At 40.1% G+C, this 27,559-nt stretch overlaps 2 protein-coding genes across 2 annotated transcripts in view; one reads left to right on the top strand and one right to left on the bottom strand.

Annotated features, from left to right (window-relative positions):
• LOC122549340 (zinc transporter 8-like) overlaps nt 1-27,349 on the top strand; it is a 31,704-nt gene extending 4,355 nt beyond the window's left edge. Inside the window, exons 2-8 of the mRNA XM_043688990.1 lie at nt 6,741-6,937; nt 9,143-9,289; nt 10,613-10,766; nt 14,963-15,149; nt 20,016-20,121; nt 23,718-23,852; nt 27,155-27,349. Of these exons, the coding sequence (XP_043544925.1) occupies nt 6,741-6,937; nt 9,143-9,289; nt 10,613-10,766; nt 14,963-15,149; nt 20,016-20,121; nt 23,718-23,852; nt 27,155-27,300 (1,072 nt within the window). The 3' untranslated portion in view covers nt 27,301-27,349. The remainder of the gene's footprint in view (nt 1-6,740; nt 6,938-9,142; nt 9,290-10,612; nt 10,767-14,962; nt 15,150-20,015; nt 20,122-23,717; nt 23,853-27,154) is intronic.
• The window catches only part of LOC122549515, a 109,245-nt gene that overhangs the window by 42,125 nt on the left and 39,561 nt on the right, over nt 1-27,559 (bottom strand). The gene's annotated exons all lie outside the window — the stretch shown is intronic.

The following is a 27,559-nucleotide window of genomic DNA, read 5'->3' as shown; positions in this document are numbered from 1 at the left end:
AGGTACATGCACTCTGAGCTGTACCATTATCTACAGGAGTACAAACTCCTTAGCTAGATAGGTATCAATGGTCTTGTGTAAATGCTGAAATATTATATTGACTATTATAAAACTGTTGCTTCCCTCACCGATTGTCTTAAAAAAAGGCAGTATAGCAGTGGGAACTAAAAGATTCACTCTGTGCTAGTTTTGAATCTGTGAAAATTTGTTTTGTTAAGCTTGCTGATGAGACTAGTGGTTTTGTGAATTGTTATCCAATTATTTAATTTATAAAGTCAACACTTAGAAAAGTAACTGAGTGTTATTTGGCAAGATTGAAGGTTTGTCTTTGCCTGTCACATAGTCCACTTGAATTAATTTGATTCTGCAGCTTTTCAATTGGTCAGCCCTCATACACCCTCATGTCTTAGTATCTCCAAACTAAGTTACTGAGAAATCTATAAGAACTGAAGATTGGATTTATGTTTGAAATGTGCTGGCGCGGTGACAGTAGTGATGTTCTGTGGGAAATGCAAAAGTTATTACAACATGCCTTTAATAGCCAGCCATTATATTACCATATTTCTGGATTTTCAGACTAATTTGCACAGTGGGAATGTCTAGACTTTAGTGGACTCTCAACATGCCTGGCCATTGGAGGTAAGGAGAGGGGGATCTCACAGGTATTTAGCAACACTCTAACCATCAGATAGCCCATGGCGTACAACACTCAATCATTCAGTAATGTTGGCAGCAAAATGTGGTCATGTGCAGGCTGAAAGGATTTAAACATAATAGCTTAATAAAATAACTTGTACAGCAATATTTAATAGCACACAGTTGTGACTTTTTAGCTGTAAATAACATCCAAGGACACAAAACTGTCATTTAAACAATACATGGGACCATTTGTTCTATGAGCTAATTCTTCTGCAAGATAGCAAAGGAATAGGAAGATAATACTCACAGTCAAACAAAGAGTTATTTATTCATTGAACTGCTGAACCTTGAAAGAAGCCACTACAACACCAGGGGCATTAGATAAGGGAAGGTGATTGATATACATAAGTCAGACATGTAAGGACAAATTGTAGCCTAGAGTACATCAGACCTGATAATATGTATGTTTTCATACTAACTGTATATTGCAATTAGATAGATGTACCTATGTAGTGATAGGCTAACTATTCTCATATTCTATGCATTATACAAACCTAATCAATAGTAATGGTTTCATTTAGATAAACATATATCTCTTAATTGGCATATATTATTTATTGTGACTGAATCCAAAAGTATAACTGCTTCTGTAGTTCCTTGTTCTGGATCTTCAGCATATCATTTTTAGATTGCTTGTAGTCCCTAGCTGTAGCTAAGTAATAGAGGCCATTTTAACACTGTACAGACCTTTGTTTGGTCACTCTCTATGGATAAACATCAGAGGGTGGTGGGGCAACTATCAGAACCTGGAAATTCCCACAACAAATTGGGGGGCATAGGATGGTTACTGCCTGGGCCTATATGAAGTCAATATTAATGATCCAGCCAGTATAATTTCACTTGAAATAATACTGACCAATGGTTTATGTCAGACTAGAACGGAAGTCCAAAAGATCAGAACCGATCCTAATATAGAATAGACCTGACAAAGAGCAGATGGCAGTTATCCTGATCACTAAAATCATTCATACCATGAAAGTTCTGACGCATGAAACAGGACTTGTGTCCCACAGGACTTGGTCAACAAAGCCGATGATAACTCTTCACTGTAGGTTAATCTCTATGAAGTTGCCCTTTCACAGACTCATGTAGATCCTGCACCAGCTCAGATATTGCCACTTTAGTTTGGACTGATAAGACAGATGGTTCAGTTTTTCTGGTGACTCAAGGAGAAGAAATGGTAATGATAGGGTCAGCAGTCCAGGGTTCAGGTCAGAAGCCATAGAACAATCTAAGCTCTGCTCTGCTGGATTCAGATGCTGTACCTCAGGAGCTGTGAATGAGAAAGTACATCTAGAATAGGAGCATTGGATGTGCTATTTACTGGAATCCATTCCAGCTCCACTGTGTACCCTTATTGGGAGATTGAAAGAGTTTTAGTAATTTTTGAGAAGATTTGTAGCTCAGGTTGATGATAAGTATTTAAGTTAGCTCATTGAGCTGGAAGGTTTCTTTTCAGATGTTTCGTCACCATACTAGGTAACATCATCAGTGAGAGTCTCCGGTGAAGCGCTGGTGGTATGTCTCGCCTCTTTATTTATAGGTCTCAGTTTCTTAAGGTAGACAATATCATTTCCAGTTTTAATTTTAAGTGAAGGTAGATAGGATCTAAATCGATGTGTTTATTGATGGAGTTCTGGTTAGAATGCCATGCCTCTAATAATTCTTGTGTGTGTCGTTGTTTCACCTATCCTAGGATGTGTGTGTTGTCCAGTCAAAGTGGTATCCTTCTTCGTCTGTATGTATGGAAACTAGTGATGTTGGGCTGTGCCTTTTGGTGGCTAGTTGGTGTTCGTGTATCCTGGTGGCAAGTTTCCTGCTTGTTTGTCCAATGTAGTGTTTTTTTTATAGTTCTTGCATGGTATCTTATAAAATGACATTAGTTTTTGCTGGTAGTATCTAATGGATCCTTTAGGTTCATTAGTCACTGTTTAAAGTGTGTTGGTAGATTAGTGGGCTACCATTATGTCAAGAGGTCTGAGTTGTCTGGAACTCATTTCTGATACATCTTTGATGTGAGGTAATGTGGCTATAGTTTTTGGTTGCATTGTGTTTGCTTGTTTGAGTTTGTTTCTAAGGAAATCGGTGGATTGTTGTATAAATAGTTTTCTTCTGCTTTTTGTAGTTCTTGGGTGCTGCTGTGTGATGCAGCTTTGTCTGTGGGTGTTGGGATGACTGCTTCTGAAGTTAAATATCTGGTCTGTGTTTGTTGATTTTCTGTAGATGCTGGCTTGAAGCTCTCCGTTAACTGTACATTCAGCTGTCACATCCAGGAATGGGTGTTGTTGTCACTCTCCTCCTCTCTTGCAAATTTTATGCTTCGGTAAAAACAATGACTGCAGATACTGGAAACCAGATTCTGGACGAGAGTGGTGCTGGAAAAGCACAGCAGTTCAGGCAGCATCCGAGGAGCAGGAAAAATCGACGCTTTGGGCAAAAGCCCTTCATCAGACATCAGCAAATTTTATGCCTGTCAGGATATTGTTGATGGTGTTGTATCTTTCCTCAAATTTGTTCCATTTTGTGATGACAAAGGCGTCATCCACATAACGGACCCCAAGTTTGGGTTGGAATGATGAGAGGGCAGCTTGTTCAAGTCTCTGCGTTACTGCTTCCGCTATGATGATCCCACGGGTGTTCTGTTGACTTGTTTGTAGGTTTTGTTATTGAATGTGAAGTCGGTGGTGAGGCACAGGCCCACTAGCTTGAGGATGTTGTCTTTGCTGATAAGGTTGGTGCTTTCTGGTGTTTGTGGTCCTGATTCTCCTCGTAGGGATGCCAGTGTTTCTTTGGCCAGGCCAATGTTAATTGATGTGAAAAGGGATGTAACATCAAAGAATACCATTACTTCATCCTATTCTATCTTTGATGGTGTTCAGGAATTCTTGGGTAGAGTGAATAGAGTGGTGTGAATCTTCAGTTAGGTGTTTTAGTTTTGGGTGGAGTTCCTTGGCTAGTCTGTATGTTGGTCTACCACTTAGGGAGACTATGGGTCTGAGGGGGGCCCACATTGGTTTCTTTTTTATCAGGGCTGGATGAGATATATCCAAGGATTTTGAAGGAAGTGAAAGTAGAAATTATGGAGGCACTAGCCATAGTTTTTCAGGCTTCCCTGGACTTGAAGGTGGTGCCAGAAGTCTACAGGCTTATTCAAGAAAGTTTGTAATGATGATCCCAGCAATCACAGAAACAATTATTCAGGACAGAATTAGTAGTGGCATGGAAAAAGGTGGGTTGATTAGGAAGCATAAGCATAGATTTCTAAAGGGGAAGTTGTGTTTAACTAACTTGCTGGAGCTTTTTGAAGATGTAATAGAAAAGCTTGATACCACTGTTGTTGTGGTATACATGGATTTCCAGAAGATGTGTGACACAGTGCCACACAATAGAGTTGTGAGGAAAGTTATATGTCATTTTAGAAAAGGGACAGTAGCAATGTGGATACAAAATTGGCTAAGTGAAGGAAAACAGAAATGCTCAGTGATTATTTTTCAGGCTGGAGGAAGGTTTGTAGTGGAACTCCCCAGGAGTTGGTATTGGGACCCTTGCTTCTCCTGATATATATTTTTGTGTAGAGGACAATTTCCAATTTTGCAGACGACATGAAATTTGGATGAATTGTAAACAGTGAGGAGGACATTGACAAATTGATGGAGTGGCAGATAGGTTGCAGATGAGTTTCAATACAGAGAATTGTGAGGTAAGTCACTTTTGTAGGAAGAATATCAAAAGATAATATAACATATGGGATACAATTCTAAAGGGACACAGGAACAGATGAGTCTGGATGTATATGTGCACAGATCATTGAAGGTGACAGGATGGGTGAGAGAGCACTTAATAAAGCATATAGTGTCTTTAGGTTTATTAACAGGAGCATAGAGTACAAGAGCAACAAGGTGATTTGAACTTGGACAAGGCACTTGTTGGACCTCAGCTATTGTTTGCAGCTGTGAGTGCCACATTATTTGGTTAATGCGAATGCATTCCAGAGGATACAGTAGCAATTTGTAAGAGTGGTTCCAGGAATGAGAAACTTCATGTCTGTTAGAGCCCACACACCATTCCCATGGGTCTGCTGGAGCACTGGGTCTGCTGGATTTTAAATGTTGTTGTGTCCAAATGAGCAGAACATTCCTTGCAGGCTCCACGAGTTTTGGGCCAAACCCCTTCTAATTATTCATGATTGGATTCGGGTTAGGTTAGCCCCAATGAGTCATAGAATCATTGTGTTGTACTGCACAGAAACAGACCCTTCAGTCTAACCCGTCCATGCCAACAAGATATCTTAAACTGATCTAGTCCCATTTGCCAGCATTTGACCCATATCCCTCTAAACCCTTCCTATCCATGGACCCATCCAGGTGCCTTTTAAATTAGGTAATTGTACCTGCTTCCACTATTTATTCTGGCAGCTTGTTCCATACATGAACCACCTTCTGCATTAAAATTTTAACACTCTGGTCCCTTTTAAATCTTTCCCCTCTCACCTTTGGTCCATGCCCTCTAGTTTTTTGTCTCCCTATTCTGAGAAACAGACTTTGGCTACTCACCCTACCCATGCCTCTCATGTTTTATAAACTTCAATGAATCCACCCCTCAACCTCCAACACTCCAGGGAAAAAAGCCCTGGCCATTTCAGTCTCTCCCTAGAGCTCAAACCCTCCAATCCCAACAACATCCTTGTAAATCTTTTCTCAATCCTTTCGAGTTTAACTACATCTTTCCTCCCATTTGTTCCACCCTCCCTAGCTCCTCACTGGCTCCTTGCCATTAGCTTCAGTCCATGACACTTTTCAGTGGCACCCTATCCTCTACCTCTCCCCCAATTGTAAAATCATTATGCCTTCCATCACTGGTGGGCCTTTTTGGCTCCATCACTGGTGGACCTTTCCCACTCTGGTCCTTTTCTGATCACCCTTATTGAGCCCACCCATTACAGTAACCCCACTTAATCCATCCCCTTATGCAGGCATTTTCTCCTAGACCTGCCCGTTGTCATCCCTCTTCTATGCCCCATTCCTGTATAACACTATTCGTCTGACAGCCTGAACCTGCCCCTGTATAGCCCTGTCTCTCTGATCTCTGAACTTATTGATCTTCCAGAGCAAGGAGTTGACCTTGACGACATTGACTGGTTGGACTGAATGGTCTGTTTCTGTGCTGCATGATTCTGAGTGTTGCAGACTTGCACATTTCTAGGTCCATGATTACATGCTGAGATAGGAACAGGACTTCAATACTGGTAGAGGAATCTTTATGACCGTCCTCATGATCCCACCCCTTTGTAGCTGTGCCCTCAACCCTGCTGCATCGACACTGCCCCTCTAATCCCTATCCCAACTGATACCACAAACATGACCATTCCCCCCTTGTCCTAGCCCTCCATAGCCTCACCCCTCTAACCCCAATCCATCCTCATGGGCTGGCCCCTCCATTGCCCTTCACCCTGACTCCGCTAAACTGACACCACCCCCTGACCCTGCCCCAGCAAACCCTGACACTGCCCACCATAGCCCTCTCCATGCCGCCAACCATAGCCCTGCCCCTGACCAGTCTATTGTAGCCTCCAAAACCCGCTATTCATGGCCCCACCCACCATTGCCCTCTTCACCCTGCACTCCACAGCCCCCTGACCAGCCCATTCACAGCCCCGATCCCTGATACCGCCAATTGTAGCCCCGCCCAACCCTGTCCTTCATAGCCCTACCCCTGACACCGACCGTCACAGCCCTGCACCCCCACCTCACCACCCCTCCGACCCCTGACTCCGCTGAGTTTGGAGGCTGGGTTCGGGGTGTGGGCAGCCTGGTCCTGTAGTAATGGCCTTGGCTGGGCAATGCTGATGAGTTCCTGCTGCCTAGAGGCCTGGCCAGCTCTCCGATTCACGCAGCCTCGGCTTTTACTGGCACTGGCGATCCCAGTGAGTGTCGTCAGTTGGTTTCTGAAGTTTGTCTGGAGTCCCGGCACTTGTGTATTCGCAATAAACTGACAAATGAACGCTCGGACCTAATTCATTATCACCATGTGCCATTCCACAGCTCATCGTGCCAACTTCCAAATCTGGAACAGGAGATAAGCTTACCATCTGAGAGTGTCTGCGAGTCCAATGGGGTCTTCCATTGTCACTGCAATAAAAAGGCTCACGAACAGAAGCAAATAGAGCAATGTCAAGCTAAGAAGAAGCTGTGGATAGCTTTGGTCATCTGTCTAACATTTATGATTGGAGAACTGGCTGGTGAGTAAAACAGTAATTACACTTAGAATGTGTATCATTAGAAACAGAGCTCTTGGTATATAAATGAAGAAAAAAATGAACAGGGGTATTACCTTTTGCCAATCGGAAAAGTTTAATTTGTTGAAAGATGCTCCATGGTCTGCCTGAAACTTATTGATCTTCCAGAGCAAGGAGTTGACCTTGACGACATTGACTGGTTGGACTGAATGGTCTGTTTCTGTGCTGCATGATTCTGAGTGTTGCAGACTTGCACATTTCTAGGTCCATGATTACATGCTGAGATAGGAACAGGACTTCAATACTGGTAGAGGAATCTTTATGGACGGTGTTGGCATCGGTCTGGAGGTTGTCTAGTTGGACCCCAGGATTGTCTTGAAATGCATAAAGGTGGACAAATCCCCAGGACCTAATCAGGTGTACCCTAGAACTCTGTGGGAAGCCAAGGAAGTGATTGCTTGGCCTCTTACTGAGATATTTGTATCATCGATAGTCACAGGTGAGGTGCCGGATGACGGGAGGCTGTCTAATGTGGTGTCACTGTTTAAGAAGGGTGGTAAGGACAAGCCAGGGAACTATAAACCAGTGAGCCTGACATTAGTGGTGGGCAAGTTGCTGGAGGGAATCATGAGGGACAGGATGTATATGCATTTGGAAAGGCAAGGACTGATTAGGGATAGTCAACATAGCTTTGTGCGTGGGAAATCGTCTCACAAACTTGATCGAGTTTTTTAAAGAAGTAACAAAGAGGATTGATGAGGGCAGAGCAGTAGCTGTGATCTATATGGACTTCAGTAAGGCGTTCGACAAGGTTCCCCTTGGGAACTGGTTAGCAAGGTTAGATCTCTTGGAATACAGGGAGAACTAGCCAATTGGATACAGAACTGGCTCAAAGATAGAAGACAGAGGGTGGTGGTAGAGGGTTGTTTTTCAGACTGAAGGCCTGTGATCAGTGGAGTGCTACAAGGATTGATGCTGGGTCCAATACTTTTCAGCATTTATAGAAATGATTTGGATGTGAGCATAAGAGGTAGAGTTAGTAAATTTGCAGATGACACCAAAATTGGAGGTGTAGTGGACAACGAAGAAGGTTACCTCAGATTACAACAGGATCTTGATCAGATGGGACAATGGGCTGAGAAGTGGCAGATGGAGTTTAATTCAGATAAATGCGAGGTGCTGCATGTTGGGAAAGCAAATCAGAGCAGGACTTATACACTTAATGGTAAGGTCCTAGGGAGTGTTGCTGAACAAAGAGACCTTGGAGTGCAGGTTCATAGCTCCTTGAAAGTGGAGTCACAGGTAGATAGGATAGTGAAGAAGGCGTTTGGTATGCTTTCCTTTATTGGTCAGAGTACTGAGTACAGGAGTTGGGAGGTCATGCAACGGCTGTACAGGACATTGGTTAGGCCACTGTTGGAATATCGTGTGCAATTTTGGTCTTCCTATCGGAAAGATGTTGTGAAACTTGAAAATGTTCAGAAAAGATTTACAAGGTTGTTGCCATGGTTGGAGGATTTGAGATATAGGGAGAGGCTGAACAGGCTGGGGCTGTTTTCCCTGGAGCGTCGGAGGCTGAGGGGTGACCTTATAGAGGTTTACAAAATTATGAGGGGCATGGATAGGATAAATAGACAAAATCTTTGCCCTGAGCTGGAGGAGTCCAGAACTAGAGGGCATAGGTTTAGGGTGAGAGGGGAAAGATATAAAAGGGACCTAAGGGGCAACTTTTTCATGCAGAGGGTGGTACGTGTATGGAATGAGCTGCCAGAGGAAGTGGTGGAGGCTGGTACAATTGTAACATTTAAAAGGCATTTAGATGCATTTATGAAAAGGAAGGATTTGGAGGGATATAAGCCGGGTACTGGTAGGTGGGACTAGACTGGGTTGGGATAACTGGTCGTCATGGGCGGGTTGGACCAAAGGGTCTCTTTCCATGCCGCACATCTTTCTGACTATATGACTCCATGACTCAATGTAGACACTATTGATGGAAGTTCTCGAGGATCTTGATATGCAACAGCTCTGAACATTCAACTATTATAAAGAGGCTATGAACACAAGTGAATACTGTGAATATAACAGCTGTATAAAGAAATGGCTATGATTAAAAAGAATGAAGTTAAGTCATTACCAAATGATCTTTACTAGGTCTTGTAGAATTACTCCATTATATTCTATAACTTAATTTTCTACCATTTCTCTCAGGTGGCTATCTAGCAGGGAGCTTGGCTGTTATGACCGATGCAGCACATCTTTTAGCAGATGTCACAAGTTTTCTGATTAGCCTGTGTTCATTATGGTTATCATCAAGACCGGCCACAAAGAAATTAAACTTTGGATGGTACAGAGCAGGTGAGAGTTTCAGAAAAGTACTTGCAGTTAACTGGAAGCATTAGGAATATTGATGAGAAACAATAGTTTTATTTTTCAGAATCTATCCAGTGTAAACTAAAAGTTCAGTGATATTTTGGTTTAGGGTATTTCATACTTTAAAATACTATGAAAGCCAAATGATGTTTTTCTGTGATTTAAAATTTGATGTAGTTAGCAGCTGGCATTGGATAAGCCACGTGTTACACAGCCTGCCTGGTTTCTTTTATTTTTATTTCAGAAACAAGACTACTTGTGTGTCCAGGACAATGCAAATAACTGTGTTGCTGATCTCTGGCCATTTATTTTGTTTGTCATGTGTGAAAATCTGGAATTCCCTCCTTGACCTACTATACCTCTCTTAACTATTTAAAAACACTAATTAAAGACTATCTCTGATCAAGATTTAGGGCATCTGGTCCAAAATCTCCCGGTGTGTCTCATTGATAAAATTTCAATGAAATACTTTGAGACGTTTATGTGTTAAAGACACTACCTAAACGCAAGTTGTTGTTTGCTACTGATCATAGTCTTTTAAATAAACATTATTTCTGCCAAACAATAAAAAAGAACTGTGGATGCTGGAAATCAGAAACACGTACAGAAATTGTTAGAAAATCTCAGCAGGTCTGGCAGCATCTGGAAAGAGAAAGCAGAATTAACAGTTCAGGTCCAGTGATCCTCCTTCTGAATTATTTATGCCAATTAAGTCAAATTAAAAGTTAACAATCCTTTAATGGGATACTCTAACAAAAATCAAAAGTTAAAAGCAAATATAAAAATGAAATTAAATTATCACTGAAGGTGATAACAATGCGCTCCAGTTCCAGTGATGTCCACCAGTCATAAGCATTAAGCCTGCCACTGGACACCATGTCTTCCTCCCCAAGGATATCTAGTGCAGATGTAACTACAGGAGAGAGGTAGGAAGTCCAGTATAGGGACTCACTCCACACCCCATTGCCTGGACTGGTTGCTTATGGCCATTTTGACCAGATCCACAAACAAACCCTTGAGAGGATCCTCCAGTCTGCACCAAGTGACCAAAGATCAGGAACATGGTGCTGAAATGCCACCAAAAATGCATCAACAGCCCTCAAGAAATGAAAGAGTGCCTGCAGTCCAGTGTATAAGTGGAACACAGATTCCTCAAAGCTACAGTAAATAAAGGTTGTCCGGGAGTTTATGCTCTATCTTAAGCATCTCCATCTTAAACATCAATTGCAATGGACTGTTGCATGTCAAATCATCTATTGGTGTTTTTGTGCAAACTATTCTTACTAATTCCAATTTTATTTTTACTAGAAATTCTTGGTGCACTGTTCTCAGTGATCACAATTTGGCTTGTAACAGGAGTGTTGGTCTACCTCGCTTGTGTAAGATTGGTTCGTGCTGATTATGAAATTGATGGATTGGTGATGGTTATAACATCTACCTTTGCAGTGGTGGCAAATGTAATGTAAGTTAACTTTCATTATAGCTTTGTATATGCTGCTTTTTAAATTAAACATATGCTGCTTTTTAAATTAAACATTTCTTCAATTACTTTTTATGTTTATAAATGTTATACACTGGAGTTGAAGTAGGCCATTCAACCCATTAAGACTGTTCTGCCATTTAATAAGATCATAGCTGATCTGATAATCCTCAATTCCAATTTCTTATAATTTCCTCATTACCCTTGATTCCTTAATGATTAGGAATATGTCTACCTCTAACAAAGATAGAGTTCGGAATAGTGCCTAAGTATGAATTATTCCTTTAGTCACAATTGCATATCACTGATGTGTTTATTATGATTTCCCCATCCAGAATTTCTAGTGAAATGTTGCTGACATTAGCAATGTCAAACAGCAGCCTGAAAAGGTATTATTCCTAAAGGAAGAAAGTGATAGACCTAAATATGAAGACTCCTGTCATTATATATGATTCAATCATTCACTGACTGTTGTCATTAAAGTAACATGGAAGCACAGAAAATTGAAGCAGGAGTTGGCATTTGGTCCATCAAGCCTGCTCTACCATTCAGTATGTTCATGGTTGACATTCAATCCTCATGCCTATTGATGCTATTAGTGTCTAAAAATCTATTTCTTTCTTAAATATATTAATTGACTTGGCCTCCACAGATTCACCAGTTTCTAAATGAAGACATTTTCATTATCTCAGTTCAAAGTCGCCAACTATGTATCCATGGGCAGCACGGTGGTTCAGTGGTTAGCACTGCTGCCTCACAGCACCAGGGACCGGGGTTCGATTCCCACCTCGGATAACTGTCTGTGTGGAGTTTGCACATTCTCCCTGTGTCGTATATCGAGCAGGGGAATGAGTCTGGGTGGGTTACTCTTTGGAGGGTCGGTGTGGACTTGTTGGGCCAAAGGGCCTGTTTCCATACTGTAGGTAATCTATTTATCCTGAGACCATGATCCCCTGTTAAAGGGCCCCGAAAAGGTGAAACATCAACCCTGCATCTAATCTGTGCAGTCTTGTCAGAATTCAGTGAGATATGCCTCATTCCTCTGAGTTTCACTTGGTGCAGGTCTAATTGATCCTACCTTTCCTTGTACCACAATCTTGCCACCCATCCTACCTCCCCACCCCCCAGTCTCTTCAACCTTCACTGCCCTCCCTTTATGGCAAGTGCACCAAATGTGCCCTTTAGTAAGTGTATCCTTTCTTGGGTAAGACGACCAAAACTGCAAGGTACTCCAAGTCTAGTCTTTCAAAGGCCCTGCACAGTACCATTAAGACATTGTTGCTCTTGTAATACACTTGCAGTGAAGGCCAACATAACATTTACCTTCCTAACCATTTGCATCACCTGCATTTCTCGATGACTGATGAACAAGGACACTCGTGTCCCTACAGCAATTTCCTTACTATCATTTAAATAATATTCTGCCATTCTGTTTTGCCTACCTAATAGGTATCCTCACACTTATCCACGTTGTGCTGCATTTGTCATGTATTTTCCCACTCACTCAACTTGTTTAAATAACCTTAAAGCATCTTTACATACAAATTTGATTCCCTCTCCACATTATTGATATATATTATGTACATCTCGATCCCTGTGGTATCCCATTTGTCCTCACCTTTCACTCTTAAAATGATCCATTTTCAATGCTCTGTTTCCTGTCTGCAAATGCATTCTCAATCTATGCCCGTATATTACCCCAATCCTATGTGCTTTAATTTTGAAAGATAACCTGTCATGTGGGACTTTTGAAAAAGCTTTCTGCAAATCTGAATATACCATCTCCACTGTTTTTCCCTCATTTAATCTACTAGTTACTTCCTCAAAAACTTCTCAAATCCTCAAATATGCCTTCACTTTCTTAAATCAGTGTTTATTTTGTCTAATTTCATTGGTGTTTTCCAAATGCTCTGATATAATGTCCTTTAAAATAGACTCTAACATTTTATCTACTCCTAATGTTAGGTGTACAGGTTTGTAATTCTTTATTTCCTCCTTTCCTCATTTTTTTAATAGTGCGTTATATTTACCACCCTCCAATCTTCTGGGCTGCTCCAGAATGTACAGAATCACATCCAATTTATCTGCTACTTTGATAGCTACTTCCTTTATCCTGGAATATAGATTATCAGTCCCTGGGGATCTAGACATTTTAACAGTCTAGATTCTTCATCTCGCAGAAAACATGTTTCATTTCTATTTGCGTATAAATAGCACACTAGAAGATATTACTTTCCTAAATAAAAGGTCGCCATTTTGAAATTATCGGAAGGAATTAACCATTTCTCAACTCATTTAGATAGAGTTTAATGCAATTCTTTTAAAGGAATTAAAGCCACTACTCAGAGGAAATTTAAATGAACGAGTTAAATATTTGTTCGTGTTACCTGACCCTGTTACCAAAGATGCTATTTTAAAATTATTTAAATTTTCAGATGTCATAGAATCATGCAATGCAGAATAAGGCTATTGCATCTCTGCTGGCTCTTTGAAAGTGTTGTGTATTTGGTCCTATCCCCTGCTTTGCAAAAATTTACATTTCAAGTATACGTCCAATTCCCTTTTGAAAGTTGCTATTGGATTTGCTAACGCCTTACCTTCAGGTATTACATTCATAATTTGCTGTTTCAAATAATTCCTACACCCTTTCTGATTCTTTTGCCAATGATCTTAATCTGAGTCTGCTAGTCTGGCTTGCCTATGGTTGCAGATTTACCCATCTCTCATTTGCTGAATAGAAGTATCATATTTTCAAGTCTCCAGTTCTTTGACATCACTCCCATATGCAACAGAATTAAAACAGTGTTGTCAAAGCCTCTGATATTTCCACATTTACTTGCTTTGGCAGGATGCATTCCCTCTTGACCTGGTGACTTACATTTTGAACTGCAACAACCTTTTAACTGTATCCTCTTTATCTATTTTTATCTTGGAATCATATAATCCCTACAGTGTGGAAAGACGCCATTCGGCCCATTTTGTCTGCACTTACTCCTGAAGAGCAGCCCACCGAGGCCCAGCTCTCTACCTTTTTCCCAGAATTACCATCATTAAAACCTAGCTTGCACATCTGTGGACACTATAGACAATCTAACATTGCCAATCCACCTAACCTGCACAGCTTTGGACTGTGGGAAGAAACAGAGCATCCAATGGAACCCACACAGACACAGGGAGAACAGGCAACCTCGATACAGTCAACCAAGGCTGGAATCAAATAGGTGTCTGGTGCTATGAGGCAACAGTCCTAACCACTGAGCCACTATAATGTCCTCATCCAATTCTTCTACCATAACAGTGTCATTTCTTCTGATACTGTTAGAATACTCATTTAATGAAGGCACACACAAGCAGGTATCCAATAATGTCATCTGCCTTCATAAGATTTCCTTTTTGGTCAATAATTGGCCCACATTCCCTTTGACTATCGTTATTTACTTTATATTTTGCAAGACTTCGGTATTCCCTGTAATGTGCCTTCTAATCTTTACTTATACATTCTCTTTGCCCCTCTTATTAACTTTTTAAGTTCTCTTGCATTTTATGTTTGTGTTCTGCTTGATTCTCAACAATAGTATAAACTTGCCTTACCCTAATACAATAAAAAAAAACAAAACCCCATAAATATTCCTGTTTATTTCTAAATGTACAGAGCATTATAATCACTCTCATTCTAGTTTGGCTTCCACCATTACATTTCTCTCATATAATCATTTATGAAATAAAGCATTTGTATTCATATATCACCTTTCATAGCCTCAGGATCTCCAAAGTTAATGAAATACTTCTGCAGTTTAAGTGATCACTGTAGTAATTATAATCCAGGACATTTTACACACAAATAGCAACAAGTCTCAGTAGTCAGACACAAATTGAACATTCAAGCTTCAAATTCACACACAAAATTGCTACCACTGAACCAAGTCTTTTCTAATACTCTTTTATGTAATTGAGAGAATTAAATATTGTAATTAAAACAAAAAGTAAAGTAGTTCTTATTCAGTGAACTACAGAACAGACCCTGACCACTGATTACAGTTTCTGTGATGAAACAGAAATTTAAACTAAAATCATAACTGTAAATTATATATAGTATATAAATATTCAATCTAACAGCTATTTAATACAGCTTTTTACTGAAACCTGATGCAAAACTCATCTAATCTTGTGTTTTGCAGAATGGGATTGGCACTTCATCAGGGTGGTCATGGTCACAACCACAGTGCAACTTGTATCGAGCATTCAGCGGAAGCTTTTCACAGCCATCAGCCAAATGCCAGCATTCAAGCTGCTTTTATCCATGTCGTGGGAGATTTCTTACAAAGCCTGAGTGTGCTAATTAGTGCCCTTATAATTTTTTTCAAGGTCGGTTACTATATTATAACACTTGAATTCTAGGTCAACAAACATTTCAAGTGCCATTTCATTTTAATATTTTTCTTCACCAAGTAGATGTACAAATTATGCATGCTGCCCTGGTATACCTCGACTGAGTTTGCAAGCTAAGCTATCAGAAAATGACTTTTCAAAACAACTATCTCCAAGCTACACCTTCATGCCCATATTGAAGTAGAAAATATATATGGTTATTACTTCAAACTTGAACATTATTGCATGCCTTTTTGAAAAGGTGAATTTACAAAAGAAGTTTACAACACTTAATCAACTCAACATGAATTTCATGTCTCTCATCCCTTCTGCTGTTTATTCCCAGCACTTTATTTCCAGCATCCGCAATATTTTACTTATAAGTTTACAGCAGAACCCGCCACTAAATCCATTTTCATTGATTCACAGAAAAACTCCATATAGAATGGACATTAGCTGATTTTTTGTATTAGCATCTAGACATTATACCTCTCCATGCTGCAAAAGATTACATTAACAGTATGCAATTGGCCTGGGCCCACACAGGAGAGAACATAAATTTTGGTTTGATGGGTCAATCTGGATAACCCATGTTTAAATTCTAGAACTCTGTGATCCTAGAGTGAAAAGATCAGAGGAAGCTGCAAGTCTCTTAAAGGTCACAATGAATGCCATCCTTTTCATGTTATTTCTCTATATTAACTGAATAATGTTGTCACCCAGAGTTATCTGTTTAAATATACATAGCTGCAACAAAAAAAAGGTTGAAATTTAATTTGTGGGTCCTCATTCTGCCGTCAAGAGGAAAAGCAGTTAGGAAACTTGCACATGCTGACACATCTTTGCTCTTCACAAGGGTTGTCATGGACACATTTCTCCTACAAGTATAACGGGGATCGGGAGATGAGGCAATGTATTGATGTATGATGAAAGGAATCTCCTCCATATGATTTGAAACATCTATTCTTTGTTAGTCTTACCCGTTAGGACTGGACACAGCATCAGTAACTTAAGGACACTGTCCTCCAAGGTTGAGGACTGGTGTCTTCCAGATGCTTTGCATATTGCACTTGCAATCAAGAGCAGTTTCTGATTAGTTCAAAGACTCACACCTAGCCAGCACACAGCAGGTCACTGAAACTTTTGTGGCACTGAATCCAAAATCTCCAGTGCTTCCAGAGATATTCATTATGCTATTTGTATCTATGGTCTTCTGATCATTATTGAGTACATTTTACTACCTGCTAAATAGATGAAGTCCCTCCTATTACTTACTGCCTGCACCAGAATGACCAGGTCGCAGTCACTGAAACATAGAGTTAGCAGATCATCATTCTGTTGGTTGTATTTGGCTCCAACATTCCTTATATTGGGCTAAGTGAAGTACATAGTTTAGAATACGTACCAACCGCCCCGTGGCTGAACACTTTAACTCCCCCTCCCACTCCGCCAAGAACGTGCAGGTCCTTGGCCTCCTCCATTGCCAGACCCTTGCCACACGACGCCTGGAGGAAGAGCGCCTCATCTTCCGCCTAGGAACCCTCCAACCACACGGGATGAATGTAGATTTCTCCAGCTTCCTCATGTCCCCTCCCTCCACCTTATCTCAGTCCCAAGCCCCGGATTTAGCACCGCCCTCTTGACCTGCAATCTTCGCCCCCACTCCGCCCCCACTCCCTCTCCGGCCTATCACCCTCACCCTCATCTCCTTCCACCTATCATATTCCCAGCACCCCCTCCCCAAATTCACCCTCCCCACCTTTTATCTCAGCCCACTTGGCACACCAGCCTCATTCCTGAAGAAGGGCTTATGCCCGAAACGTCGATTCTCCTGCTCCTCGGATGCTGCCTGGCCTGCTGCGCTTTTCCAGCACCACACTTTTCAACTCTGGTCTCCAGCATCTGCAGTCCTCACTTTCTCCTTAGAATACGTATTGTCTACTTGGATGTTGGGCATTGCTACTTGATACAATAACATGGCAGTGTTTTGTGTTCTGAATGTCAGGGTCAGATTCACCAAGTAAAGGCTTGGTTATGTCACTATTGCTATTCAAGTGGCAAAGTGACATAAATTGACACTGTGCGGCAAAGCTCTAGGAGTTTAGATAGGGTTGACCATGAGAACCTTTTTCCACGTATGGAGTCAGCTATTACAAGGGGGCATAGCTTTAAATTAAGGGGTGGTAGGTATAGGACAGATGTTAGGGGTAGATTCTTTACTCAGTGAGTCGTGAGTTCATGGAATGCCCTGCCAGTAGCAGTGGTGGACTCTCCCTCTTTATGGGCATTTAAACGGGCATTGGATAGGAATATGGAGGATAGTGGGCTAGTGTAGGTTAGGTGGGCTTGGATCGGCGCAACATCGAGGGCCAAAGGGCCTGTACTGCGCTGTATTTTTTTATGTTCTATGTTCTATGAGACCAGAGCTCTTTGAAGGGCACAGGTCTCAGGACAAAACAACGGTAGGTGTTGGTAGGTGTTTTCTCATCATTTAGTGTCCTCTATTGAGGTAGGGAGAGGGACGTAGAGTTGAGGTCTGAATGTGTGATGCAGTTCCTGAAGAAGTATGCTGTACACCCTTGTAGAGCTGTTGTATTAGCAGAGAGTATTCATTTGCCAGGGAGAACAGGGCTAGCAGATTCCTCAGAGTTGCCTCTTGTCAGGCAGCAGACCAAGACAGGTATGGTTTGGAGGCTTTAGTAAGAGTTCCTTCATACTGGGCCAACTTTCATGGGTGCTGTCAAAGGAGCTGTAATGATTTGACACATTGCATCTTGCAGATCATACACTGTTTACCGGTGATGAAAGGAGTAAATGTGAAAGCTAATGGATGGAGTATTAAGAGAGGTTGCTTTATTCTGAACAGTGTCGAGCTTCTTGATTTTGTTTGGTGACAGGTGTTGGTGGGGAGAGGCAGGATATAGATTACGCACCACAGAGTTGCAAGCCTTTCATCTGCACTTACAGCCAGGAACCTATACAGCTGGTCCAGTTAAACTTCTGCTGAGTGGTAAGCACCAAGGATGCTGATGATTTGGGATTCATTAATGGTAATACCACTGAATGTTAAGAGGAGATGGTTAGGTTCTCTTCATAGTCACTGCCTGACATATGTATGGTACAAATGTTTCTTGCTACTTATCAGTCATGCGTTTTCTCAGTGCATTGCTCCTTGGAAGTATTGACCATGTCAGTTCTTGAGGAGTTGTAAGGTGATGTGCTAATGGTAATTTTGCTGGATTTGTAAGCCAGAACCCCAGGCTATTGTTCTGATGATTTGGGCTCAAACACACTATGGTAGATGGCAAAATTTAAATTCAATAAAATCTGGAATGAGAAACTAGCCAAATCGTAACCTTGTCAGTGCTGTTGATTGTCATAAACACCACCACATTCTGACAAAGGATCACTGGACTCACGTTAATCCTGCTTTTCTCCCCACAGATGATGCTGTACTTGCTGAGTTTCTCTAGCACTTGCTCTTTTTACATCGTAAACAACACTCTAGTTCACTCATGTCCTTGAAAGAAGGAAATCTGCCATCCTCATCTGGTCCAGCCTACATGTAACTCCACACCCACAATGTGGTTAATTCTTAACTTTTCTCTGGACAATCAGGGATGGGTTATAAATGCTGGCCTAATCAGTGACACCCACATCCCACAAATGAAGGACAGAAAGACATTGATGAAGCCGTTGAAGATAGTTGGGCTTAGGACACCACCCTGACAAGCTTGTGTAGCAATCTTCTGGGGCTGAGATGTTTGGTTTCCAACAGCAATAGCCATTTTCCTTTGTGCTAGGTATTACTCCAATCAGTGGAGCATATTCCTCCATTCCCATTGATATCAATTTACTATGGCTCCTTCATGCCAGATTTTGAAGGGCACTCCCTCTTACCAACATTTATAGGTGGCCATTCAGATCTTCATGACACTAGAGGCAATGGCAGTGCAAGTGAATACATAAATACTCCTTGAATGCTGAGAGTTTCTGACTCAACCATTCCTTCAGGCCGAGAGTTATGGGCTCCCACTACCCTGTGGAGTGAAGAAAGCTTCTCCTCAACTACCTTCTGCCTGTCATCTTAAATTTACCCCCCTTGGTTATTGATCCGACTACTAATGGAAAATGTGTAGCTCCAAGGAGAACAACTAATGCTTGTCCAACCTTTCCTTGTATCTGTGATCTACCTGCCCAGGCAGCATCTTGGTAAATCTCCTTCATATTCTCTCTAGTGCAATCAAGTTCTTTGTATAATGTGCTGACCAGAATTGCCCGCAGTACTCCATTTGAGGCCTAATCAGGTTTTATACAGTTATAGCACAACCTCCCTATTCATGTATGCGGTTTCTTTGGTATAAGCCATTTCTGCAATCCTGCTCTTTGACCATATTTGAATCAAGATTTTAATGAGATCTGGAACCCAAACAAAGCATTGCTGAGCAGATAATTACTTAGTAGGTCGACACCTGCCATCGCTTTGCTATTAATTTTAAGATTAGATGGGTCCATAATTGGCTGGATTGAATTAGTCCTGCTTTTTATAAATGGAACACAGCAAGAAATCTTCCACTTTTTCTAAAATGCAAACTATTATCAAAAAATGTAACTCCCATTACAGGAAGCTAATAACCATATAGATATTAGTAATAAGATGATTCAGCACCGAGCAAATTCTGCCACAGTTTTATAAAGCATAAGTCGAGGTTTTATCATGAGTCCATTGTTCATGAACACATAAGGAGGAAGGAAGAAAATACAAAGCATTCAATGTAGTTTCTGCTCACTGTATTTTATGTGCTTCATGGAGACATCTAATAAACATTTGGAAAAAGGTATCATTATTCTTGTCTGTTCCAGCCTGAATTCAAAGTAGCTGATCCTATCTGCACATTTATTTTCTCTGTGTTTGTTTTGGGAACAACAATCACTGTTCTGCGAGATATTTTGTTGGTGTTGATGGAAGGTAATTCTTAACTGTATTATTCACATTTTATTTCTACTGTCATTTCATTTTGAGTGATTTTAGACAAAAGTTTTGATAAGTGGAAGTTTGGGGTTTTGTCATATATGCAACATTGGCTTCATGATGTCCTCTTGACACTTTGGACCACATAGGGAACAGAACTTGCACAAAGAATAATAGGCATGTAGATGAAGCTAACAGATTAAAAATTTTATGAATGGGCTCAAGAAGCAAGTAAGTATCTATCGTGAGAAATGATTGTGGAATATCTTACAAAGATATATAAATTACACCAATTAAAAAGTACTGGCATTTTAAACCTAATGCTATTCTGTTTCTAATTTCTGATGCTTGCGTTTCTTTGCAAGCAATTTCCGTTCTCTCTGACAGACACAATGAGCGAAGTGATTTCCTCTTGAGCCTGAACTTTCAATGATTCTGTTTGAGAATTAAATATGGGAAGATCTCCCTTTCAGAACCATGACTATGTGGCAGAAACTCTGAGATAAAGCATTTTATTCTGAGTCAATGAATACCTTTACAAAGGGACAGGACACATACCTAATCAGGACTTCGAATTCAAGGAAGGGCATATACAGATAGAAATTATCTAACGTCTTGTGTAAATGAAAGGCCATAACTTTGAACATATTTGGGGACAAAATATTGACCATCTTGTTTTGAATGCCCTTACACATCCTACAAATTACTTCCATTGACCAGTGCAAAGGAATATTAGATTATAATGTGTATCGTGCAGTTGCAACTTTACTGAGGGTGACATTAAGTAGTTGGTGGGGCAGCTGTTTAATTTAATTTACCCTTTAATATCAACCACCCCATTGCTCAGTTGAAGAACATAGAAATGTAAGGTAAAGGAGCTTGTGTAGGCCATTTGCCTATTCAAGCTTGTTCTGCTATTCAGTAAGGTCATGTGAATCTTCTACCTCAATTCTATATTCCTGCTCCATCCACCATTAATCCCTTAATTCCTTAGTGCACAAAAATCCATCAGCCTTTTCCTTGAATATGCATAATGACAGAGCGGCCATTTCTCTCACAGGGAGCTAAGTCTAAAGATCAAAGCTTTGAGTAAAGAATTTCTTCCCATCTCAGCCCAAAATTGCCAACTATTTAATCCATGACTGAGACCCTATGTTCTCAAATGACTAACCAGAGGAATTATTTTCTAAGCATCTGCACTGTCCAATCCTTTAAGAATTTATTTTCAATGAATCACCTCTTATTCTTCTCAATCCCATGGCATTCTCTCATCCGAGGATCCAGTCTAGTTAATTTTTTATTGTTTTGCCTTGAAGACAAGTCCTTTCTTGGATATACTGCACACTCCAGATGTGGCCTCTTCAACTCCTGGATAACTATAGTAAGATTTCTTCATAATCCTTTGTAGCAAAAACAGACACACTATTTACCTTGTGATGGCTGTATCTACATATTAACTGATGTGTGTGGAAAGACATCAATGTCTGTCTGAAATGCAAATGTTTCCCACCATTCAAGAAATATTTTGGTGTTTATATTTTCTTACTAAAATGGATAACTTCACCCTTTGCAACATTACATCCATATGGCATGTTCTTACCCATCTATCCTATCAATATCCATCTGCATCATCTTTGCTCACCATTACTTTCCCACCTGTGTATTGTCAGCCAACTTAACACACTACACTCCATTCTCTCATCTAAGTCATTATGTAATTTGTAACTAGCAAAGGTCCAAACCTTTTTATTTCTGCTTTTTGCAAATAGCCAATTCAATGAGTCCTAATTTTGTGTTATAACCTGTATTGCACTTATTGAAAGCTTTTTGAAAATCCAAATGCATTTCATTCTCTTCAGAAAAACTCTGGCAACATTTATCAAAACATTTTTTTCCTTCATATAAACCATATAGACCAACTCTAATTAGTCTTATGATTTTCTAAATGTCCTATTACCACATCCAAATGTTAAATACATTGCCTTATTTCCCAGTATTTCATCTGTCTCTGCTTATTTTCACTAATCTCTTATAGTATACCTATAGAAATGTTTACCACCTGCTTTAATGATTCTTGTTATCTATTCTCATTCTCTGTTCCTAGCATTTCCTTGTTCTTCATTTGCTGAACTAAATTATAAAATTCTTTTCATCATCAACTCACTACTCTTTTTGGCAACATTTTATTCCTCTGTTGTTGATCTAATAATAATTTTAGCTCCTATTGTTGGTGGGATGACATTTTCTGTAAAGTTTGTGTGTGTGCGCGTGTGTGTGTGTGCACACGCATGTATGTGTGACAGAGTGAGTATTATGGGATGTCCTGTCCTGCCAAAGTGTTAATTCAGGGGCATCTGATGACACCTGATGCATTACTTTAATACACAAAGAAATACAGATGCTGGAGATTGGAAACAAACAAGAACATAAATTGTTGGAGAAACACTCAGAGGGTCTAACAGTTCAAGTCCAATGACCTTTCTTCAGAGCCCTCAGATCCTTCTGAGTTCTAAAAAAAAGTTACTGAAGTCTAAATATTAACTGTTTTCTCTCCAAAGATGCTGCTAGACCTCTTGAGTTTCTCCAATAATTTCAGTTTTTATTTGTTTCTTGATTCTCTGTCACCTTTGTTATACTCCCAATCCATTTTCATCAAAACTGTAAGAAGTTAAGAGCTGTAACAGCTTTTAAGCTTGCACAAATTCCAGGAAAGGATCAGATAAAGAAAAAAAAGAGAAGATCTGTGATAGTGTGGAAAGCACAGGCTTGACAACAATAGAGACTCACTGAATTCAAGAGAAAGTCAAATGGGACAGCAAAGAGCATACCATTGCTCAGTAAACATCAGTACACTTTCTCATTGTTTGTGTGGTTTAACAATCTCAAGCTGTATGCTCAGGTCAAGGCCTCTGTGTTGGATGGAACATGCTAGCAGTAATAAACAAATTAGTATGATGAAGTGCAATGTGTTGGGCATTTTTGACTGGGGCAGTTGGATGTTTTCACCTGTTAGAATCACCATTAAAGTACAAAGATTAGATATCAATACGGGTTTGTGTGTGTAAACATGGATATAATGTGAAATATATAGAAAACTGCTTGGCAGTGCAGACTTAAACATTGTTAAAAACAGACGAGATGCTTTTTATCCTACACTTATCAGAACTAGGACATAAGAAACAGACTTGAAAGAAAGACACCATTTTATGCAGAATGAGAAGAGGGTACTGATTGATTGGGCCATAATCGCCAAGGAGATCAATTAACCAACAGTCTTATTTCTCAGACAAGGTTCTGATCAGTCAGCGTTCTGCCATAGGCATGCTGCAGAGTCGACCTGTCTCCTAGATCCCTTTATTAGAAAAGGACCAATGAATATACAAATTCTTTTTGCCTACATGAAACAGGATTGTGAGTATTTATATATGAACTTAAGTTCACACAAATGCAATTTTTTTGCACTTTCTTCAAGTCTGTTTCTTGTTCTGATTAGTGCAAAATAAAAAAAACCTTCAATTTCTAGTCTCCTTTTAGTAATGTTTAACATATATAGAATGTTATTAATATTTTGTGTTATTTATTTTATCATCAAGGTGCACCAGCTGGACTGAATTATAATGTGGTGAGGGAAAAGATTCTTGCAGTTAATGGAGTGAAAACAATGCACAGCCTTCATCTCTGGGCTCTTACCTTGAGCCAGGTTGTTATCTCAGCTCATGTTGCTACAGGTGAGTAAAGAAACAACATTAAATACAATTTCTTGGCTTCATTCTGGCAGCAGTACTGATATATTAGTTATACTTGCTTACTTAGCTATGCTTCTAGTAGTTAGTAGTAAATATGAGCTCAATACCATTAATAGCATGTTTGTGCCACAAAACTATGCTATTCACTGCCATTAAATATTGATTTCCTGAGGTAAGTTTATCTCAATATGTTTTATGTAATTCTCATATATTCTAAGTGTTTCATTTCCTATGAAAACCTCTATTGTACAAGGTATCCAACAAAAGCCTAGCGGCAGCTCAATACTAACCAACAAGTTGGGTGGTTTTGATTGTAATTTCCATCATATCATCTGACCCAGGTTGACACAATCATGCTATTTGAGTTTCGGGCTATACCAAGTGACCATTATGGCAGGGCATCAGGCAGAAGTGTAACTGTCTTTAAATATGGCCATCTTCTTCCAAAAGCTGCAAGGGTTACTTCTGGCTTTGGAGCGAGTGCTACATAGGTGGCCAGACTGATTCCTGGAATGACATGATGGACATATGAAGAGACTGTATTAATTGGAATTATATTCCCTGAAATTTAGAAGTATGTTGGGGGATCTCATAGAAACCTGAAAAAGTTCTAACAGGGCTAGACAAGATAAATGCAGGAATGATGCTCTCAATGACTGGAGAGTCCAGGATTAGGGATCACAGTCTACGTAGGCCATTTAGGACTGATATTAGAAGAAATGTTTTCACCCAGAAACTGGTGTGCCTGTAGAATTCTCTGCCACAGAAAATAGTTGAGGCTAAAATGTTTAATATTTTCAAGGAGTTGTATTCCAAGATGGCGTGTGGGGCTCATGTGGCAGAACCGGTCACATCCACACAGCTTCATTGTTGTCCTGTCAGCTTGGTCACATTTATTTTTGCTTTGGTTGCCCTGAGGGCCTCCTCCTGCGGGAGGCCAGGGCCCCATGTATCTCCATCCCTGCTCCATCACAGGTGGTGGCATTGGAAGATAACAGAAGACCCCAGGGGTCAGTCGACCCAGAGCCAGGACCCGGTCAGTCGATGTCCAGTGTTGGAGGTGCAGAACCTGCACAATGTGACTGTCTCCAGCTTGGAGGTGGCAGACACAGAAGCGATGGTGTCGGTGGTGGTAGGAAAGGAGCACATTGCCTTGATCCAAGGGACAATGTCAGATGGCGGTGACTGTAGGAGCAGAGAGAGTGAAGGCTGCAGAAAGGGAAAGATGAACTTTGGAAGCGATTTTAGTTTTAATAATGTAAATTTAATATTGACTTATTCAGTATTTTACCATATGTACAATTTATTCCGAAAGTGGGGAATTACACACTGTACCTAGGTACCACCATGATCGTACTGAAGGGTAGAGCAGACTTAAAGGGCCAAATGACCTACTTCTGCTCCTATTTCATATGTTTCTATGTTTCTTTTCCACTTCTGAAGCCTACATGGAATAGGCATTGGTACTTGACCCTCTGAGACCCAGAAATGATCAGAAGTGGATAGAACAGACAAGGGTGGCTGGCCCTACTCACACATTCCTGCCATTTATGCCGAAAACTACATGCTTTACTCTCAAAGCAAATACTATTAACACTATATTATGGATAAAGGCAAGCATTACTTCTCCAACAAATAAGAAATGTGTTGTGCAATCCCAATACAATTGCTTTCAGTCTAACATCCTCACACTCTCTCTCTCTCCCCCCCCCCCCAATTTCATTTCATTTCTTCCAATGCAGTTTTTACATAAGTTTAATTGACAACTTTATCCTGACAAACACAACCTTAAACCCCCAAATTTGCACTAAAATACTTTGTTTAAAAATAAATACATATTTGTCTCATGATTTGTATTATGCACATTAAAGGAAATGGACATTAAAGGAAAAGTAGGTTCAGATACTAGTAAGGAATCCTAACAAGATCCTGCTGGCCAAAGGGATCCTGCTGTCATTTGGTAGGGTGTGCTTTTAAAAACAAAGGAATGGTTGAGTTACTGCTGTTATAGTCATTTGAATGCTGAAGTTATCCTGCCCTCTAGTACTCTTTGCAGCAGGGAGTGAGGTTACGCTCTGCTTTGTATCACAGAGAAGCAACAGAAAAGGAATTCTTTCCTATTGACATATCTCAGTGTATCCAATATTAAAATCGAACTGCAGTATGAAAGCAGGCCTCTGTCACCCCGCATGATAAAATTGCTCTGTATGGAGCAGTTGTGGCAATCGAGCAAACCTACAAATCTTTGATGAAGGTGAGATGGAGAGATGCTCAGTGATATCCTAGGATAGGGGTGGGGAACCTGCGGCCTTCTAGGCTATTGTGTATGGCCTTTTGAATGAATCCAAATTTTGCAGAACAAATCTTTTTTTTTAAATTAATATTTTTTTCATCCTTTATTATCTCTATTTTAATCTTAAAATGACTATATTTAAAATACAAGAGAATAAAAGAAAATTCAACAAAATAATCCCCACTTATTGCTGCGAATCTACATTCTCCTACTTAACCAAAATCAAGACACTCTTAAGGTCACAAATGATGGATATCCATCTAGAGCACCAGCTAAAACTGCAGATCACCATGCTGCAACCAAATATTCAAATGCTTTCCTACAAAAAGCAGTCACAACAAAGTCATTAAAAGTTAGTTAACTTTAGAATTAACATTCTTTCTTTTTTTTAGTTAGTACATAGTAGTTAGATTCTTACAAAATAATGTGAATTTTGAAGAATATATAAATGAAGTTTCTTGGATGCAGCCTTATTAGATTACGATTCACATAATGCGGCCTTCCAACATGAAAAGGTTCCCCACCTCTGTCCTAGGGAAACACAGTTCTTGGATGTACAACTCCTTAAGGAAGCCTATCTAAGATCAGTGAAGCCTGCATAGGTGTTGAACAGAATGAACTGCTGTTTTCAGCCATAATGCCTGATTTTTCTGTCCTTCCCCCAATTTCCCCCTTTCAGCTTCTTTCTTAATTCCATTCCAGGTCATTAAATCTTGAATCTTCACCTTGATCTGAGTAACTTGGTCTGTTGTTTTCCACCCTGCAAATGTTCCTTGTCTTTCTTTTGGCTGTATGCATTAGAATCAGATAGAGGTTAAGGGCTGTTTAATTTTCCTAAAGAGGATACAAAGTAGGCCTGAGCTTACAGTGAACATTGGAACGGTCAATCTAAAAAGATTAGGGTCAAGCTGATATGATGCTTCTTGTTTATTTACCAGATGATCTATGCATAGTACTTGCTTAACAATAATTACTTTCCTGTTTTTCACAGATGATCAGGTGAATCCTCAACAAGTACTTAAGGAAATTACACAGATGATTTTTGACACCTTCACTGTTCATTCTATCACAATTCAAGTAGAACGATATTCTGATCAAGAACAAATGTGCCTATTTTGTCAGGAACCCAAAGATTAAAGCTGCTTAATATACAAAATCCATTTTCATTGGCTTGAACTATGTTTTGCAAAACCAGTGAAGCCAAATCTATTGGTCTTCACTGCATTTACTGTCATTTTAAAAACCTCAGTAAAAGTTAGGAATACGTCCAACAAAGTCTTGCAAATAATGTGTTGCACATTCAATTTGCCTATTAGCAGAAAAAAAGTGTAACAATTTATTGTAGCTACCAAACCATTCTGTATTTGCTTAATTTTGTATCAGAAACGATGCCAAA

This window comes from Chiloscyllium plagiosum, chromosome 4 (assembly GCF_004010195.1).
Source record: "Chiloscyllium plagiosum isolate BGI_BamShark_2017 chromosome 4, ASM401019v2, whole genome shotgun sequence".
In the NCBI taxonomy this organism is placed as follows: Eukaryota; Metazoa; Chordata; class Chondrichthyes; order Orectolobiformes; family Hemiscylliidae; genus Chiloscyllium; species Chiloscyllium plagiosum.
Note: the sequence above shows the minus strand (reverse complement) of the source record. Positions and strands in the feature narration are given on the sequence as shown.